This window comes from Equus przewalskii, chromosome 23 (genome assembly GCF_037783145.1).
Source record: "Equus przewalskii isolate Varuska chromosome 23, EquPr2, whole genome shotgun sequence".
Classification (NCBI taxonomy): domain Eukaryota; kingdom Metazoa; phylum Chordata; class Mammalia; order Perissodactyla; family Equidae; genus Equus; species Equus przewalskii.
The window spans coordinates 11,011,701-11,027,682 of record NC_091853.1 but is presented as its reverse complement, the minus strand read 5'-3'; the positions used below and the strand labels follow the sequence as shown (position 1 = coordinate 11,027,682).

At 45.3% G+C, this 15,982-nt stretch overlaps 1 protein-coding gene across 6 annotated transcripts in view; it reads left to right on the top strand.

Moving 5' to 3' along the window:
* ASTN1 (astrotactin 1) overlaps nucleotides 1-3,643 on the top strand; it is a 291,298-nt gene extending 287,655 nt beyond the window's left edge. For all 6 annotated transcript variants that reach the window (XM_070591356.1, XM_070591359.1, XM_070591357.1 and 3 more), the window contains one exon: nucleotides 50-3,643. In XM_070591356.1, coding sequence (XP_070447457.1) covers nucleotides 50-287 — 238 coding nt within the window. In that variant the 3' untranslated portion in view covers nucleotides 288-3,643. The remainder of the gene's footprint in view (nucleotides 1-49) is intronic.
* Nucleotides 3,644-15,982: the final 12,339 nt, after the last annotated feature.

Sequence of the window (15,982 nt, the reverse complement as noted above, 5' to 3'; positions counted from 1 at the left end):
TCACCTTCTCTTCTTTCTAACCTGAGTCTCCTCCATGCTCAATCCACAGGAAAGCTGGCCTCATCCTTTCCCAGCTTGGGGATCTCAGCAGTTGGTGCAATGGACTCCTTCGGGAACCCAAGATAAGCTTGCGCCGCAGCTCCCTCAAGTACCTGGGCTGCCGCTACAGCGAGATCAAGCCCTATGGACTTGACTGGTCAGAGCTCAGCCGGGACCTCAGGAAGACGTGCGAGGAGCAGACCCTTAGTGTCCCCTACAACGATTATGGGGACAGCAAAGACATCTAGCACCATGATGCCAGAGAGCGGCTGCCGAAAGGAAGCAGGAGAGAGGAGGGGGACATTGGGGTTGGTTTGTGGATTTTTAATATTTTTTAATGAAACATTAAAACCTCCACAGGCAACATCTAAACCAGGGAGGAAGTGATCCTTGCTCCTTGCAGAACCTCTTCGGACTGATGTTCTTCATCTGCATGATCAGTCAACGTGCCAGCCAGCGGCTTCATGCAGCGCCATTTCTCTTCAGGGGATTACTTTGGGGCTTGTTTTGTGGTTAATTTGTTTTGTTTATTTTTCTCCCAAGAGGTTCATCAAAATGCAGAAGAGTTCTGTCATGCTTCCCGTGAAGGTCCATCAGGTTGAGGCACCCCATGCTCATTGAGTTCCTGAGTCCCTTGCAACTGGGGACAGAGATGAGGCCAGAAAGTTGTTAGACCAGCCTCAGGCATTCCTCAGGCAGCATCTGGGAGCCTAAGCTCTGCTCATAGAGAAAGACAGTAAGAACATTGGGAAGGGGATGCCTGTGTAGGTCTCATGAGTCTCCCCCCAGGCCCTCCTATTGCTATCTTCACACCTCACAGGTGACCTCAGCCTCTGTTCTGGGCTCCAGTGGGTCTTCTGGATTTTTAGCTCCTTCCCCATTTTAAGACAGGACTGGAATTAAATCTCCTGTGGCCTCTGCCCTCTCCTCCAAACAATATGATCTTTAAGAGGCAACAACATGATACCTGTCAAATGCATCTTCAGAGTAGTCTAGCTGGGAGACTAGTTAGCAGTCCACATTTTAGAAAAGGAGCATAGTTCATCGTTTTAAAACACTCCTGTGCCTCCAGGATGGACTTCTCCAGCCCACCAGTATACATCACATGGCTGGATTCTCTTCAGTGTTTGCACCGCTTACCCTGGACAGATAAGCCTTGGTTGATGTCTGCTGTGGTCCAGGAGGGGTTAACACCTCCACGTCAGTGTTTTAGTGAACTAAGGCTATTACTGATCACAGAAAGCTTCTGTCCATTCCCTCCCTTCTTGCTAAATTGCTAAATTATGTTGCTAGTTTTGCAAATCATTGCTCTGGATCACCATCAGCAGAATTCTACCAATTTCCCCTCCCATCTAGTGGCCAGGAGTAGCAGTGATTCTGTGTAGACGGGCTCCATGGACCGCAGGTAGGGGCCAGGCCCCTGTTTCTGCCCCACTGGCCGAGGATTGGCACAGGCACAAATGGTGGCCCAGCTAACAGAAAGCCCAGCCTTTCAAAAAGAGCTTTGCAGGGCTAAGTGGACCACCAACAGCCTTAGCTGTCCCCAAACACCTTGGAGGCCTGAATACACTCTTTCAGCCACCCTGCCTTTGACCAGGGCTCCTCATTTGGAAACATAAGAGAAAGGTCAGGAAGGAGATGCAGGATCCATAAGACCAGTCACTGAGCCATATTAATTTTTTTCCGAATAGTAATAATGACAGATTACATTTATTGAGTGCTTACTGTATGCAGATGCTGCTCTTAGCACTTTCATACCACTGAATTCTTACAGCAACCCCGTAAGGGAAGTCTTGTTCTCGGCTCCATTTCGGTGATGAGGAAAGTGAGGCAGAGAGAGGTTATGCAACTTGCCCCAAATGCCTCATTTACTATCTGCTGGAACTACTATATGGATTCAAGCAGTCGGACTCAGAGCACAGGATTCCTCTGCCATGCTCAGCACCGCACTCAGTATTGCCGGGGCAGCTGTCTGAGCTCTAAGCTCCATGGGGGGCCTGCCCAGAGATCTTGGCCTCTCCCACCCTCCATGGTACAGATGTGCCACGGTGCGCTCTGCCGCTGGGGCAAGTGCCCTTTGGGACACGGTCTGCAGTATGAGCCTTCCCCTCTGGAGCCTGGAGCGAAGCCTCCGGTCAGACTGCCAGCACAATCTGCTGTCTGGGTCTTTCCAGAGAAAGATCTAAAGGTTTATTTTGCCCTCTAGAATGCACTTGCCTCAGAGACTCCCCCACATCTGGAGCGAAGGCTGGCAGAAAACTCGGCCCTGCCACTGTGGTCAATGCAGGGCCTCAGGTAAAATGCCTCAAGGGACAAGCCCCTCACCGGAAGGGAGCAGAGAGGAAGATGCCGTAGACAGTTGGACACCCACCAGCAGCAGGGCTGAGGGCAGAGCTTCTGTGCCGCTGCTCCTGTTTGGCTGTCCTTTTATTCAAGTCTGCACAGGAAGGGGGTCTGCGCAGTGTGGGTGGGAGGCTGCCAAGGCTGCGCTACCTTCCTGCCCAGGCAGGGGGTCCGGTACGAGCCCTGGGCCAGGAATGAGGACAGGGAGGGACCTCAGGATCGCCCTTTTTGGTCCCCTCCTTCTGTTTTATTAAAATAAAAGAGGCTCACTCTCCCCCTTTCTCCTTCCATCTTTTCCCGGCTCTCCCAGTCCCTCCACCTCCTTTCCATCTCTTTATCTTTGTCTTCTCCTGTCTGTGACCTTTCCTCCTGGCTGGGGTCCCTTCCTTCTCTGTGATTCTCTTCCTACTTCAGTGTCCCTGGTGCCCTCCTCACTGCACACCTGTGTGCATGTACACACGCACATGCTACACACACACTGTACGCAATCCCACACACCATACACACACAGCACACACACTACAAACACACTCCGTATACACCCCCGCACCCTCACACAACATACACATACACCACACACACATACACACCACACACACACTATAGGTGCACAAATACACTATGCACACTATATACACACACTACACACACACACACACACACACTATACACACAACCCCTAGGGCTGGGTCCCACCTACTGTCAGTTAAAAGTAAGGCCAAAATGAATAGGGCAGGAGAGAGTCTTAGGACCCCCTGAGGATGTAACAGGGGGATTTTGCCCTAAGAAGACACTCGCCATCACCCCCTGACATTTCCCGAAGCTTGCCTGGAGGAACCCATCCTGACTAGAAAGGGTGGTGGTACTGGGCCAGTAATCAACCTCAAGTTTCCAAGCTGCCAAACAGGTCTTAATGGAGTCCCTTATGTCTACCCACCCTCTCCCGGCTCTGGGGCTCCCACGAGACCGCCGGTGTCTCCTCTTGAATGGACAGGACCCACTGTGACAGCATTAGACCTCTGAGTGTGCAATCATTTTCCATGGAGTCCGGTCCGGCCATTATTTTTAGTTAATTACACTTCTTGATATTCAGATGTTCTATTAAAAAACTGAGTGTGAAAAAAACCCGCTTTACTTCTATAGAAGGAAGAAAGACTATGATGTGACCAGCTTCGGGTATAACAGTATTGTTTAAAGGGATTATTGTACGATTATAAAAAAATGGAATAATCAACTAAATAATAAACAACGCTGTTAGTAAGTGTTGGGTGTGTGGATGCTACTGCATGTCTTTCAATAATCAGAGTGATCTGGTTGGACCCACTGGGGAACTGTCAGTTTTAAATGTTTCATCTTAGATTCCAAATACATGAGCCTTCTAGCCCATGATCCTAACTAAAAAAAAAAGTTAAATACTTCACAGCAAATTCCAAACCTATTGTTATGAAGTCGTGATTCTCATCTTCTGTCAGCGTCCAAATAATTAGCCAACGGAATGTATTTATTGCATATCTGCTGTATTTCAGCTGCTATTCACAGTGCAGAGGATACGCTGGTGAGTAAGACGATCTTGTTCTCCATCAAAGTACATGGGATTTTACGGGGAAAGTTAGACATTGAACCCGTCATTACAAGGGTGAAGAGAACTATGACACAGAAGCACACCATGCTTTGGGAGTTGCTGAAATTTACACTTTGGGTATCTAAGAAAAATGATGCAAAAGGCCAGCCCTGACACATTGCTGTCTTACTTTCTATAGAAGCATTTGGGACAGGCCGGCTGTTATGAAATGCTTCATAGTGGGTAGCCCAAACACTCAAATTTTTTTTCTCTCTCTAAAATATAACTTTAAGAAATGTTATCTCTGATGCCACCCAAACATATAATTCCCTTTAAATTCTTCAATAACCAGATATTAAATGTCTGCACACTTTAATAGGCCCTCTTGAAAAGTAATGATAAGAGTTCTAGTCTCCACACGAGCAGGAACTATTAACAGAAAATGAAGACTGTGGCAGTTTTAAAACATGGCCATCAATTCTTTGACACGTCTCCCATCTAGAAGTGTGTTCTATTGCCTGTCCCCTGAAAGGTTTATGACTGTTTTGACCTGCATATTATGATAAAAGTGACACTATGTGACTTCCAAGTCTGAGTCATAAAAGCCCTTGGGCCTTCTGCCTTCTTGTCTGGAAGTCTTGCTCTTGGAGCTCTGAGCCATCACATGAGAAATCTGAGGCCACCATGCTGGGGCCACCGTGCGGGAGAGGTCACGAGGAAGCACTCTGAGTCACTGCCCCAGCTGAGCCCAGCCTTCTAGACATTCCTGCGGAGGCACCAGACACGTGAATGAAGCTGCCCTGGACCCCCAAGACTGATCTCCCTGCCAGCTGCATACCACCCAGCAACTCCTATTAATGTCACATGGAAGAGAAGACTCGCCTGCCCAGCCCTGCCTGAATTCCTCCCCACCAAATGATGCAACAGAATAAAGTGGTGGTGGTTTTAAGCCACTATGGGGATCAGTCTGCTAAATAAACGGGAATTGATTGGGGGCCAACATTGCCTATTCCATCCATCCAATGACAGAGCATTCAGTAAGCCCTGTCCCAGATGTGAATTCACCATGAACAGGAGAGGAGATTTCCTGCAGGCTGGGCTGCATATGCATAACATCCCTCTCACCAAAAAGGTGAGTCTCTCCTCCAACAGAGGAGAGCAAAAAGAGGGGTGGACGTTTCTTCCCAATACTTCTGAGAGGGTGAACCTCAGGAACCGAGACGGAAACCCCAGGACGGGGGACAATTGTTCCAGGGTCAGCAAAAGAAGAAGGGAGAAGACAATTTGAGAAAAAGAAGAAATATTGGAAGGGAAGGGTTTCTTCCAATTACTTTGTTTGTCTGTCCTTTTGTATTTGGAACTTCCTGGATGTGAACGTGGACACCCCACACTTAATATATGCCAGGCACTGTGCTAAACCCTTTAACTGCATAATATTCTTCAATCTTCATTGCAATGCTGTGAAATTCATACTCTTAAGAAAGAGAAGCAGAGTCTCAGAGACTGTATATAACTTGCCCAAGATCACAGCTAAGTAGAAAGAAAGGCATTTCAACCAAGGGCTGTCTCACTCTAACCATCACAACACACTGCCTCTGCCGTTAATGAGTTTGTTTTTCATTGAGTTTCCTGGAAAGGGAAAAACTCCTCCCACTGAGACTTTGCAAATCACTGGCCGGTCACGCTCTGTCAGGCAATAAGAGAGAATGTGGCTGGAGCAGTGCAAACCAAACACTGTCATCAGGAAGACAACACAGAGTGCATAGCTTGTTTCCACAACTCAAGCATATTGTCACCTTTTGTCTGTTTGTTTGGGTTGTTCTGGGGTTTGTTGGGCTTGGTCTTTTTGTCTGTCATGTGAAGACAATGCAGAGCAGAGAAATTCTGACTCTGGCTCTATATGTGCAACATAGCCTGTATTGGGCCATAATGGTTCCTTTGGCCTATTCTCTGTGTTCTCCAGGCATCCATGGTAACTCGCAATACTTGAGTAGAACTTGGGGAACAAAAGCCTCCTGCCCTTCAGGACAGCATAGGCTGATATGCTGATCCAGGACTCAGCCCTGATTTTGATAACCTACTGCCTCCCACCGCTGCTTCCATCATCACCTCCTATTTTATTGTTATTTCAACTGAACCAATTAACCAGCAGCTCAGCGTTGAGTGCAACCTCAACATTATGTAGAAGCAGCTGATGATTTTTCTTACACTTGGGAGTCCAGGACTGGGCTCATGTCTGAACTATTCCAAAGTGAGAAAAAGTGAACCTCTTTCTCCTGGGACTTCACAGTGTGTGCTGTAATTGGATTGATTCCCATAGGGATGGAGAGGTTTTGACATCATGTTTCTTCAGCAAAACTGCTTTTTGTTAGAGTTTATAAATATGCCTTTTCACACAGGGCTACAAATTAGTGTAATTGGTTCCTTACTATCTTTCCCAGTAGGAGATCCTCAGCCATATTCTGTGCTTAATAATTAGGAACGACTTCCTTTGTTTAGAAGGATTCAAATGTCAAGTAACCCTGAGGCTATTGCTATCCAATGAGTCGGACAATGCTCTCTGACCTACCAATTTAGAGATGAAACCACCTCACACCATGTCCTTGTGATGGCAGGACCTAAGTGCCCATGGGTAAGACTAGGACGGACATGCCTTCACTGTCATTTTGTCCTAGTGACTGTTAAGCATTACGTGGTAATGCATATACTCGTCAAAAGTCAATTGCCTCTTTGTCCTCAGATCTGTTTCTCAACCTTCTGCGGCTCCACTCTGTGTCACATAGAGCTGACTCTTGCAAACTACATTTCCCAGACTCCCTTGTCAACAGGCTGCCAGCCCTGTGGGACCATGGGAGGCATTTGGGGTGGATTGGAGGACAAAAAGAGGTGGGCAGCCAGGGTACTTCTCCCTCTCTGACTTGGATGGTGTCTCTAGCATCTCTTTTGTGATTCCAGCTACATATCTGGCCTAGAATTCCTCTAGCAAATTCCTTCCATACTTTTGGCTCCCTTCAGGTGGCTCCAACTCCTGAATTTCAGTAACATCTCATCTCGAAGCAGGAACTGCTTCCTGCGGCTGCTAATCTTTGGGTTGCCGCACAATTCTCTATATGCCCTTTCTCTTATTCCAAAGCCTTACTAATTGCTTTCCCATTTTGAATTTCCTCTATTGGATTACCTAAAATGTGTTCTGTTTTCCTGATTGAGTCTTAACTAGTATATACTTCAAACTAAAAATTATTACATATCATCTGGCATAGGAGCTTTGTAACTCTTTAAGGTCTGAATGACAATCTGGAAGATAAAATTTTGATGCCCAAAGTAAAGAGATTTCCATGAACTCTAAGACTGATTGCAGGGATAGCAAATAGGCTTCCGCTTGAATGCTAAATTTGTTCAAGTGGTAGTGGCTGCCTTTGACTTGAAAAGGCTTCTGAGGATGGATCTGTATTTGGCAGAAAGAGTGATGAGCTCCATGATCAATGCCTGGTATGGGTATGGAAATGATGAATAGCAAGATGCATGCCATGCATTTGTCTTCCCTGATTTATATGAACAGGATAGGTACAGCATACCTGAAATCAGGACTATCCAGGAAAATCTATTAGGCATGCATCATATATTGTACATGACTTACGATACACACAAAAATGAATACAGGTTCATTGTGCATTGATAATGGAAATAGAGTGAGAATGGAAAACACATTTTCGGGACCTTCTGGCCCCATTACTACCTCATCAATTTCACAGCATTTCATTTATGTTTCCTGAACTGTCATTTTTGTTTCTACATCAGTATTTTAAAATAGTCTTAATGGTTTTAATTTGGTATCTTAGGTGGCCTAAAACAAAGGATTTCAAAGTCTCCGTCTGTTCCTTCCACTTGAGCAGTGTATCAGTTAGGAGGCAGTCAAGATTTCAACAGAGAGAATTTAATGTAGGAATTTGGTTAAAAGATATTAGAAAATCAAAAAGGCAAAAATATTTGAAACACTGAGATAACATAGAGATATTAAAAATAACTACAGGAAGCAGCCACCACTCTTGGGCCAGGAGAACAAAGGGAGGAAGTTGGCTTCACAGAAAGTGGATGTCCTTGAGGAAGAGAAGCCATTTGCCTGGTGCTAGAACCTCTTTGTGGGAACATAATGAGGCTGGTTCTCCAAGCACACGAAGATAACAGAGACTAGAATGAACTGCTGCTGCTGCCACGGTGAAAAGCCACTGGGGGATGAGGCTGACGTGAACAGCAAGCAAACAGCCAGGAACTAGCCCCTTCTCTCTCCATCTTCCTTCCACTCTCCCTCTAGTGCCTCCTATTGACAAAACCTAGCGCAGAATTGACTGACAAAAAGGAACCGAAGTTTGCAATGTTCCTACAGCAGCAGCCTAAAGCAAAGTACAAAAGGGTGGGTTTCAGCTGAGAGCAGGTAGCTTAGTAACTGGCAGACGCAGTCTGGAGATCGAATGACATAATGCTTCTGAAGGCACTTAGTGTGGTGCCTGAACATATCTAGTAAGTGCTCAACACTGTTGGTGCCCCATGGCCCTCTTCAGTGTTCCTTAGACACAGAAATGGAACCAAACGTGCCACTGATATTATGCTTTCCCAGTTGCTTTCTCTTGACAGCATTGTAGGGTAGCAAGAAAACATGGTCCAAGGTCGTATTATGCATTCTTTATTACGTGACAAAGATCTTTTCATATCTTTGAAATTGAACTGCCTCTAAGAGGTTGCACTGTTTTATGTGAGATTTCTTTGGTTGCTGAAGATGCTTTTGTTTTCTAATAAGAAGTAACCTAGATTGATTGCTTCTTATGTGCCAGGCACCATCTAAGCACTTTTACCTGGATTCTCTTGTCTAATTCTCCCGCCAACTCTATGTGCAGACACTGCTATGGGCAACATTTTACAGATGAGGAAACTCAGACTTACCGATCCTCAGTAACCTGCCCAAGGCCATATAGCAGTAAGTATGGGAGCCAGGATGTATCCTTCTCCCACTCTACAATGCTGCCATGTGGCCCACTTAGATCACCTTCTCTTCATCCTTAGCACCTGGAATTTATATTAAGTCAACATAGTAAAAGAGCTAAACTAACAGCAAAATTTGACTGAAAAGGTTTTTTTTTGTTGTTCTCTTTGCTGTTTAGCTTTGTTTTCTGATGAGGGGGAAGGGTGTTTCTTGCAGGCAGTGAAACTGACAACACAATCTCTACATGTCCAAGTCTTGCTGCTTCACCCCAGTCATCAGCACAGTGTCAGCCCCTGCCGTTGAAAAGGTGTGACTGTGGAGCAGGGCCTGGGCACTTTTGAGGCTCCTTGTGACATAGTTTTTTGGCATACCTGGAAATGGAACTCTTCCCATTTCTGATCTCACTGAGTTTTGGTCTATCCTGGTATAAGGGTCGAGGTGTAACCCTCATCCCCACCATCTAGCCTGATCAAATTTTCAGACAGACCATCCCAGCCACTCAGATGTCCTTACAGTCATAGAACAGAAGCATTCTACCACACCCATTGATCTGTTGTATCTATACCATGGTAACCCCTGAGCAAGAAGTTCAGTCTAACGCACTGCAGACCTCCGGATCTTCCAAACAGTCTCACTCCTGGGTATCAGACAGGGAAAGATGTTTTGATCCTCATTCTGTAGCCTCCATGTCCTTTGGCAACCAGGGAGGGATCCGAGGAGGCCCACAATAGAAGTGTTGGTGATGGAGCTGACTGGAGTCGAGGAAGGAGAGGGGAACAGAAAGAAAGGGTATTCGGTTGCCATGGCGATACCAGCAAACACTCAAAGGAGAGGGTGTGGCCCAGGACTTAACGAAGTGCCACGGGGTTTGAGCAGCAACTGGAATGTCTGAGTGTAGCTGCATTCCTCGCCACAGAGCCTGGGCCAGGCCATGAGCAAGGACTGCCCGAACCTCTCAGGAATGCTCAGGATGAAGAGACATGGAAAAGACAAGCAGGCTTCCCAGGTGTGGGTTTTCCTACCCACAGCCACAGAATGGGGGCCTCCCAGAAGAAATTTGGAAAACTCCACAAAGAGCCAAAAGAGACTTGATCTACAAATTTTTTTTTTTTTTTCCCCAAAAAACTCTGAGCCTGACATTCTTCAGGGTATGACGAGGCACTTTGAAAGTTCTTCCCTGCGAAAGTTCGCTTCTGTCTTTTCTTTTGCTGCCTGCCCTTCACCAAGGTGGTATCCTCACTGTGGGGAGGGACCTGGGATGTCAGAACCCTCACAATTTGATCAAACAGCAGACAGACTTTTGGTGTGTGTTAGAGACGGGAATGTGGGTGGCAATGGGTTGAAGAGGCAAGTCTGGAAAGACACTGGAGCCAGAAGAGACAAGACCACAAGGGCAGTGAAGGGATGGGCTGGAATGACATGAAGAGTGGATTTAGAGAGTACGCAAAAGCCTGAGGTCAAGGCAGGGTCTGGTTTCAGAAGCCCAGTTGTCAGATGAAGCTTTCACTAGCCAGGAGATTCACAAAAAACCTGATAAGAATGTGACAATGAGGTCAACTGCTAGCCAGTTATCCATGAGGAAGGAGGGCTGGAGCTCCCCCAAGAGCCTGGAAAACAGATATTGCCAGAATCTGACCTTGCCTTCACCTCTAGGTCTTGCCAGACTCAACTCTCCCCTTCTCCAGACTCAACTCTTTTCTGTCCTATTTCATCTTCCCCTAAGCTTTAACCAGCCTAGAGGAAACTCTCAGCTAAGCTATAGCATGAATGGAAACTGGAAACAAGGGGTGAGATTTTAAGAACATCTGAAATGCTAATAGGGTGATATTGGGCACTTCACTGAAAAAGAAGGAAAGGAATTCATTCATTAATAAACATTTATTGTTAATAGATATTTACTGAGCTCTAGCTATGTTATGGGAAATGAACACACATAGAGCATTTTAGGTACCAAGTGCTTTCAAGGGTTACTAATGTTAACCCACTGAATGCTCATAACAATCCTGCAAATATATACTCATCTCTCAGGACCTCTTTACAAATGGGCCCTAAAAGACTCAGTCGTCTGCTTAAGGTCTCCCTGAGCTGGGAATCCACACTAGGTCTCGAGTCTGAAGTCTATACTCTCTCAATAGGCAGGCATGAATACATACGGCCTAGAATGCCCACCAAAGTTCACTCTAAGAGAGTCAAGGCTTAAAATACACAGATGCCTTGATACTTCCGGGACTTCATTTATGTCTGGAGGGAAATTTGCTTCTCTCCAAGCCACCACTATTCCCTTGGCCCTTGTTACTTCCTGAAGGTAAATTGTCTAACTCTAAATTATTATAGGTGGTTACATATGGCTCATGCCGCATGAGCATGCCGCTCAGGCAGAGCCCAGGATGTGTTCTGGCATGAGCATGACCCTCTACAATTGTGAGTAAACTACGCTGTCTTACTGCCATCATTTTTAAAAAAATTTTTCCTTTCCTTAATACTTGCAATCAGGGTCACATTTTAACTATTTAATCTGGGGCCTCAAACTGGCACATGGAATGGCCTTAAATGAAATTATACTTAAAACATAGCCTAAGGTTCACAGAACACTTGACTGTATGTAAGTGTGTATGTGGGTGTGAGAGAGAGAGACAGGGAGAGAACACCAAACAGGACATTAGAATAGCTCACACCCTAGGCCAGAAAGTGCCCAGAAACTCAAAAGCCAGCCAATCACCATCCCCACTACTCTGTTTCCTCTTGGCCCCTTCTGTGCCAGGAATACTTCTGTTTACCTTGGGTTGTAATTCTTATAACCATCATTTATAAAGTGCCAGCTCCATGGTAGGCACTTCACATTCATTAGAGTAATTCACAATAATTCTTTAAGTTGGGAATTATCATTCCCTTTTACAGATGGGAAAATTGAGTCTCAAGCGATTAAGTAACTTGCCCAAGATCATTCAACTCCATCTCAGGTGAGGTTGTCTCTTAGATTCTCTATCTTGCTTGATCAAAAATCTCTCCTCCTTCCCAATTCACGTGGACTATACATCTAAACCGAAATATGCACATCTGTTAGCTGGGCTAAAGCACACCTCAACAAAACATTGACTGAGGCGGCGTCCCACATGCCACAACTAGAAGGACCCACAACTAAAATATACAACTATGTGCTGGGGGGATTGGGGAAGAAAAAGCAGAGAAAACAAAAAAAGAAGATTGGCAACAGTTGTTAGCTCAGGTGCCAATCTTTAAAAAAAAAAAAAGTGACTGACAAACCCTGAATTCCAGGGTCAGCTTGACAATGTGACATTTTGATGCTATGCACTCACAACCCACAGTCTTCCATGTCAGCCCTGTATTACCTTCACTTCCAGACTATTGTTAAAGAACCAGTCAAAGCGCAAAGCTCAACTGTCCACAGCCCCACCCACCCACCCCATCCCCAAACACAACCTCCTCTTTTCTTTTGATTCTCACATCTGTAAAAATCAGGGTTGAGATTCAATTCAGCAAATTCCAAGGTCTTACTCAGGTAGGGCACCATGCGAGGCAGCGCCAAGCTCTAAAACCAAGTAAGATAGTATTTCCAGGGCCACCTTGTAGAGATGTGAAGTTGTGTCTTGCCCAAGTCTGCCTGGTCCAAGGTGTGAGTGTGGCTAAAAACTCAGTTTGTGCTACACTTTTAAAGCCGTGGTCTCTGGTGCTGGTTTGCTCTTACTCAGATGACAGGGTACTTCATCCACTTCTTACAAAAGGCATCAAATAGGCTAGTGGAGCCCTGAGTTCACCTGCTTTCAATGAGTTTACAACTGAGTAGGAGGGAAAGACAAGAACACATCTAACAAGACGTCAGTCAACTAGATTGATTATCCCACGAGAAGACAATAAGGAGTCATGGACACAATAAAGGGGAATGAAGAACAACTTCCTGAAACTGGAGGATGAGAGAAGGGCTTGAGGAAATGAGCAGGGTTTTGGCAGGTGGAGACGGAGGGAAGCAGGCTGGAGGAGGGAATAGCATGAGCAAAAGCAGGAGGTTCAGGGGCTGGGAAGGTGCCCTCTGGGGAGCAGAAGGAGCACTTGTTCAGAAGCAGTGGGAGGTCCATGTAACAGGTTGGGCGTGCTGAGACTGGTTTGACCAGTGGGGACGTGCAGAATCAGTGCACTCATTTCCCTGAGTTACAGGCGACTCAACGAGAGCTAGACTTTAGGAGGAAGGATGTGGACTCATTGTGCCTAGTAGATTCGGGGGAAGAAGCAGGAGAAGGGATCTCGCTTAGCGACGTTACCATGGTCTGTTGAGGAGGTGTTTCCCAGTAGAGAGAGTGTTCTAGATAGCAGAGTGGATTAATGCATAGACTGGAGCCAGACTCCCGGGTTCCAGGTCCTGGCTCGGCCACTTATTAGCTGTGCCATGTTGGGCCTCTCTGTGCTTCTCTGAATAATTCTCATGTCTCATTTTTGTTAAGTGTTTCACCTGCTCGGTCACTGTCTGATTTCCCAAAGATAAGGTCCCAGTGGTGACGCAGTTATCTTATCTGTTAGAAAACTGCGTAGACTTTATGGAAACTATAGGCCAGTGAGAGATCTTTTTATTTGCTTTTTTACTTGTGGTTTGAGGTTTCTGACATTATGAATTTGTAGATGATTTATTAAATTTAAGTTTTTCTAAACTAGAATAATATAACCCAAATACCCAACTGAATATGATGTCTCCTTACTTCAGCCATGAGACACAAGCAAATGATTTTAAAAATCATGTTCAAAGCATATTTTAAAAGCAAATGTGATTGATACATGTATGAAATATTCTAGACCTGTGCTGTCCAATGTGGTGGCCACTAGCTACAGGAGGCTATTTACATTTAAATTATTGGAATTAATTTAAAATTCAGCTCTTCGGTTGTGCTAGTCACAGTGCAAACGCTCAATAGCAGCTGTGACTGGTGGCTGCTACATTGGCCAACGCAGACACAGAGCATTTCCATCATCGCAGAATATTGTGTTTAACGGCACTCCTCTGCCAACTAGATAAATTCAGCAATTCAATTATCTTCTGGAGAAAAGAAACAGCATTCCACAGGGCTAATGCAACTTCCAGGTATACTCCAAATTCTGGAACTTACCAACTTTTTTACCAACTCCAAAAATTTCCCCTTAGCCCACTTCATTTTTCTCAGTGCCACGCTTTTACCACCATTACCCTACAAATCCATTTGACATTTCTCTGAATCAGTAGGCTAGGATATCTTCTAGCAGCCAAACCACAAGGGATCTTCCTATCTGCTCTGTCCTGAGGATATAGTAATGATGACATACATCTCAGTGACCATCTAATGTCCAAGTATCACAGTGTTGGAGAATTTGAAGGATATTTAAAAGCCATATAAAGGCCACTCCTCCTCTTCTCCACCATCATACTTCTTGAGAGAGTAGACTATACTCATCCTTTCTATCAACCACTTGTTAACCTCTTCCTGTCTGACACTGCTCAGGTGCTGTGCCCAACATAACCCTGCAAAGGTAGATTTTTGGGAAACTGAGGCTCAGAGAGGTTAAGTAACTAGATGACAGATCTAGTTAGTGGTGGAGTCAGAATTCAAATTCAGATTTGTCAGGCTCAAAAGCTTATTCTCCTTGCAGAGCACCATACTGCTGCTCATGGATTATAAGTCGCTAATACTTCCTGCACATTGACCTTCCAGACTTGGGAAGGTCCATTGAACAGGTCCAGACTCGGTCATCCCTGCCCCCAGCCTCCCCGCAGCAGGTCATCTAGCGAAGTAGAGAAGGCATGAGCAGGGTCGAGTTAATAAGCGATATTTCCCAGGGTGGAGACTACTTGGACATTTTAAGCAGCTGTAGGAACTCTCTTACAGATCATTCTAAAGGTTACTGATTCGCTACCAATAAAATCATTCCTTGGAAGTCATTTGTGTCCTAACACACTTGACTTACTGTGCAGAAAGCACTCTGAGCTGCCCATACTGAGCTGTGCTATGGGAACATTCTCTAACTTAGATCCCCTTTTGTGAGACTTAAATACGTGACTTGTACATGCATAGACATTTTTAAACAGGCAGCTGCCTTCAGATAGGGATTATCTAACGGAGACGAGAGGCAAATTGATATACGATTGGTCGTCATTAAAAAGTCAACACTCTCCTTTATTTATTTTGCTTTCAAATAAGTGACTTGTATGTGGACAAAGAAAAGGAAGCTTGTCTATATGAAATTATCCTTAGAAGAAAATTTGAAGAACATTAGCCAACTGTAGTCACTCTGCTCTATCTTTCAGGGCTTAGAAATGTTTTTATTATACCGATTTGGAATATTAACCAGATTTGACTTGTAGATTCTTTTAAGAACATACTCTGCCATTGTTGTACCAGTTCTTACTAACACTTGGCAATGTAACCTGAAGATCTAGTGGCAGGATCAATAAAACCCCAAAGGGATCATGTGGTAAGAGCTGAATGTGGCAAATCCACACACCTCGCAGTGTGTTGACCACCAGACTGGATACTGACAGGAAAACGTGCAGTCAAGCCCAAGCAGGCTCACACAATGGCAGACTTGAAAATAATCACTATTTTCTACCATAATCTTACCTTGTTCCAGACCCAAATACCCAAGGCACATGTAGAAGGTTTTATCGGTGTGGATGTATATTGTAAGATATAAGATTCTCATCACCATCTCCTTTTTTTTGTAAGCCAACCATTGGGCAACCTGAAATGTTAGGCATCCAGAATCAGAGGTCTTCCTAGGGTGACATAAAAAGAGATGCCTGGAGCTATTTATAAGTGGAAAATCTTCTCATTGGCCTTCTCCCCATCCTGAGCCCCTCATCATCTCCTTGGCCTGAATCTAAGAGTAGTGAGTCTCTTAGCTGACGGGTGACTCATCATGTCGTTTAAGTTTGTCAGTCAATAGAAACCAGAGCTCCAAAGTCTCTCTCCAGGACGCTCCCTGGGGAAGCTATTAGGGAGAAGGCAGCCTTGCCAGATGTCTCAGTCCAGCCGGCCTAACTGGCATGTGCAGGGGCATCTGCTTATACTCAGGGCCTGGCA